The sequence below is a fragment of the Medicago truncatula genome, chromosome 1 (genome assembly GCF_003473485.1).
Source record: "Medicago truncatula cultivar Jemalong A17 chromosome 1, MtrunA17r5.0-ANR, whole genome shotgun sequence".
Classification (NCBI taxonomy): Eukaryota; Viridiplantae; Streptophyta; class Magnoliopsida; order Fabales; family Fabaceae; genus Medicago; species Medicago truncatula.
The window spans coordinates 56,155,422-56,159,361 of NC_053042.1; the positions used below are offsets into that span (position 1 = coordinate 56,155,422).

At 35.8% G+C, this 3,940-nt stretch overlaps 1 protein-coding gene across 1 annotated transcript; it reads right to left on the reverse strand.

Moving 5' to 3' along the window:
• Positions 1-4: 4 nt before the first annotated feature.
• On the reverse strand, positions 5-3,940 carry LOC11428339 (protein CLP1 homolog). The gene is made up of 10 exons (XM_003592738.4): positions 3,731-3,940; positions 3,574-3,642; positions 3,379-3,474; positions 2,852-3,093; positions 2,568-2,706; positions 2,364-2,420; positions 2,075-2,209; positions 1,158-1,393; positions 379-423; positions 5-292 (listed from the first exon to the last, which is right to left on the reverse strand). Exons 1-10 carry the CDS (start codon positions 3,938-3,940, stop codon positions 205-207), a joined length of 1,317 nt encoding a protein of 438 aa, XP_003592786.2. The 3' UTR covers positions 5-204.

A 3,940-nucleotide genomic window follows, 5' to 3' on the forward strand; every position in this document is an offset into this window, starting at 1 on the left:
GCAATTTTACGAGCATATAATAATTATATTATAATTTGGATATTGCTTGAAAAAGAGAAAGGTCAGCATTCCACTAGGAGACAACCCCCCACAAAAGGATCATAAATTACCGTTAGTATTTACATTGATCAAGACTTGAGATTGGATAATCAAAATAAAAAACTACCAAGAGAATGACTGTCTATTACAAAAATGTTCATCGGCTCAAGTTTCAAGCCATGTTAAGGTTCCCAAAATTAAATACTTGCTTGGAAGTTCTCCAGCAGATGGTGTAAGGTATGTTATCTTCTTTCTGTAATATAGAAATCAAGTTAGAAATGCAACATCATGTAAAAATTCTCCTCCATAAACAACATAACAAAATCTAACAATACCAACCTCTGAATGTCAATGTCTGTTACATAGATAAAGCCAGCAACATTGCTGCAACATAAAAATGTGACACATTAAGATACAATGGTAGGAAATTGGGGATGGGAAAGAGTTACATAATACTTTTCGCTGCCAATCAACAAAGTATAATAACAATCAACAAAGCCACCTAAATAAGGTTAGGGTCAAGCTAACTAGTGTCCAAGGGGCACTTGTTAGCATTTTCCTTGGTTATATTATTTTCTGTCTAATTTTAAAAATTCCATAAAACAGTTTTCGTATCTTTGAGATTTTTTATCCATTACACGTCAAATCTATAACCTTGATATAGCATCACATCTCACAAACGGCCTCGTTTGCACAGGATTTTCTTTTGAAGGACAAAGGAGGTAAGTTCAAACAACAAAAATGATTAAACTAAGTCTTTAAGAAAAATCTTAGAAGCCATTTCTGTCACTTTTATTTCTTAATAAATTAATATATGTTCTCAAAAGAAAAATACAAATCTCTCCTTCCATATCAACCTACTTGCAACAGCGCACATTGCTAAGTAATCTCAGCTCCCTGACCAACTGTTTTTAACTAATCAACAGAGGTTACCTCATGGGCCAATACACTTGTTCTTTTCTTTGTTGGCCTACACTTGACATTATGAAGTGTGATACTTCCGAAGCAACAACAAATAATATAGGGATCAAACACTATCATCGGGCTGTATAAAAAATTAAACCTTAAACGAGTATTAAGATTTGGATAATTAATTGCTCGATCCAAATCATAGTTACCTTGAAATGATCTCATCAGGTTCCTTGGCAAATGAGACAGCAAGGACTGCATGGAGCAAATCTCGATTTATATTCACAGCTACAACTCTCGTTGGATCTGCAGCAGGTTCTGCTCCAATTGGCAACGCTGAGCGTGGAGCTTGTGGCCCACCACCAACTCGATAAACAAACAAGTCACCAAAATTTGAAATATTCGAATGAGGAGAAAGATCATTTGTAAGACCATAAAAGTATTCCTGCGTCAAAATCAAATAGCAGCAATTTTAATTAGAGTTACAAAATAGTTGGAACAGGCAAGACAATTAAGTGAATGTTAGGAATGCCCAAGGAGCAGGGAGAAAAAAATAAAAAAAAAACTAACCCAAAGGCCAAAGCTACAAGCAAAATATCCAGAAGCAATCTTTGGGCAATGCAGTTTTATATCCAAACAAATATGTGCTTACAAGTTACAAGGTTTTTAACAGTGCTGATAAATGCAAAGGATCCTACTATTTTCAAAAGAACTATTTCCCTTCACTAAAATTTTATGTTTTTTTGGTTACAATTTTCTAATACACAACCCAATACTTAATTCTACCTATTTCTCATAGAAAAATCATTCTTTTCTCATTAACTGCAATTAACTGCTTGGCTAAGCCAGAACAATTAACATTTAATATGTTGAAGTGGAATCATGGGATTATGAGGTCACGGGTTCCAGTCGTGTAATAGGCCTTTTGCAAATGCTATGTAAGTTTTTTTTACAATAGAACCTCAATGGGCTCAAACCTTCCCTAAACCCCACCGTGGTTACCACTTGCCCATTTAACTAACATTTAACAATCAAAGTCCTCTAAAATGAAAAAAAAAAAAAAAAGAAGACAAATGAGATTTTTTCAACATGCAGAAAATATTGAAAAGTGGAAAAGTAGGATTACCCTTATCCTATTACTTCTGGACCTCTGACGGAACTTCACAGGCCTAGATACAACTCCACCCGACCTCTGAAGTTTCACAACATCTACTTTAGGCTCACCCTTAAGCACGTCTCTGAGCAAACTGCACAGTTTTTCCTATAAGGAGTTCAAACGGAAAGCCTGAGACTGAGTTTACAAAAAATTATAATATACAGAGCACCTCCCAAGGAAGATTCATTTATTTTGAGTGAAAAATCAAGGTATTAGTTATGGGGAAGTGTGATGCATAGTAGATAAGGCTACCATCTACCTGGCCCAAAACCAAAACAACATTGGCCTTGAATGTACGGATTGCATGCAATAGCATCTGCAATAAAATACAACCAAAAGAACGAGTAAGAGATGGGAGAAAAAGACCACCATAATCAAGATCTAGTAATCAGAATTAGCAGTACATTCTGTGTTTCAGCAGTGTTCAATTCAACAATAATTTAAGGTTCAAAAGGTTAATTACATCATAGCCCAGTCCTTCTATCCATCCCATGGTATTTAACACCATTCCAGCAGCTCTGGACTCAGCATTGCCAGCAAATTGTCTCTCCAGTATCCCCGCGAGCTCCTTGACAAGCACTTTATACAATTCTACATTATTACTGAAAAAAAGAATTATTTGGTGATTGTATTTTCATTTCCTTCGGTGTGCTGTTAATGATTTTTTATAACTTCAAATGAATGTGTGTTCATGTGATTTTGCCAATTAATAGTTGAAAATATGATAGGAATTACAGCTCTAATTACCTTGGAGATGTGTGTCCATAAAAGTAAACAAGAGGCATTTCAAGAGGAATTCCCTCCACCGGATCGATGGGCATTTCAATTGGAGTGGCAGCAATGCATCCAGGAACTGTTATAGACCCTTGGCCAATATCCAAGTCAACAAAGGTGGGCTTCCAACCTTGTTTAGCTGCCCAACTAAGAAGCATCCTTGACAAGGTAGTCTTTCCAGAATCTGAAGGTCCAACAACAATCACCCTAGGACCCTGACCAATCAAATCATTTGATACTTAATTCACATACTACAACAAGCTATACATCATACACCTCAAAGGAATCACAAATTTCATTCTTCCAAACACAGCAATTTATAATAAACGCTCAAATTTTGAAACCCGTAATAATAATAATAATAATAATAAACCATAAAAAATAAAACTTCAAAAAGATATACCTACAGTGCAAAATAAAAGCCATACACGAAAAAACAATCAGCACCAACACATACATGAAGCATCCAATCTCCTAATCACAAAACACGATAAAATTACCTGAGATAATACAGAGTCGTCTGAAGGTGATTTCTTAGCGCGATCTCTTCTTCCTTCTAAAATAGCATGCACATTTACATAACTAACCATTGGTGTCTGCAATTCAAAAAAAAAAAAAAAAAGAAGTTGCAATATCCTCCCTCCATGAGTGGGTTTGATAGAAAGATTGAAAGCAATAATCTCAAAGTGATTTACCTCATCCGCAGTATAACCAGTTTCAGGAGTACCATCCATTTCAATGGTAGCACCATACCAAGTAAAAACCTAACATGAAGAAAATGATATGTTAATGAATCTAGCAGAAAATATGAAAATTGTTATAAAAGAGGATGGAAGGGAATAGAAGAGTTACGGCGAACTTGAGTCTAGGAGGAAAATTGAGCCAGATTTCAGGTGGAAGCTCGGTACCAAAAATCTCAGCGTTTCCATTAAGGAGTCGAAGACGAAGAGGTGAGTCGGAGACTTCAATTCTCAATTCGCATTCTTTTTCCAATTTCACTTGCTTAATTGTCGGTGTCGAATTTGAACTAGTAACAGCGGGACCTGCACCGCCATACGCCAT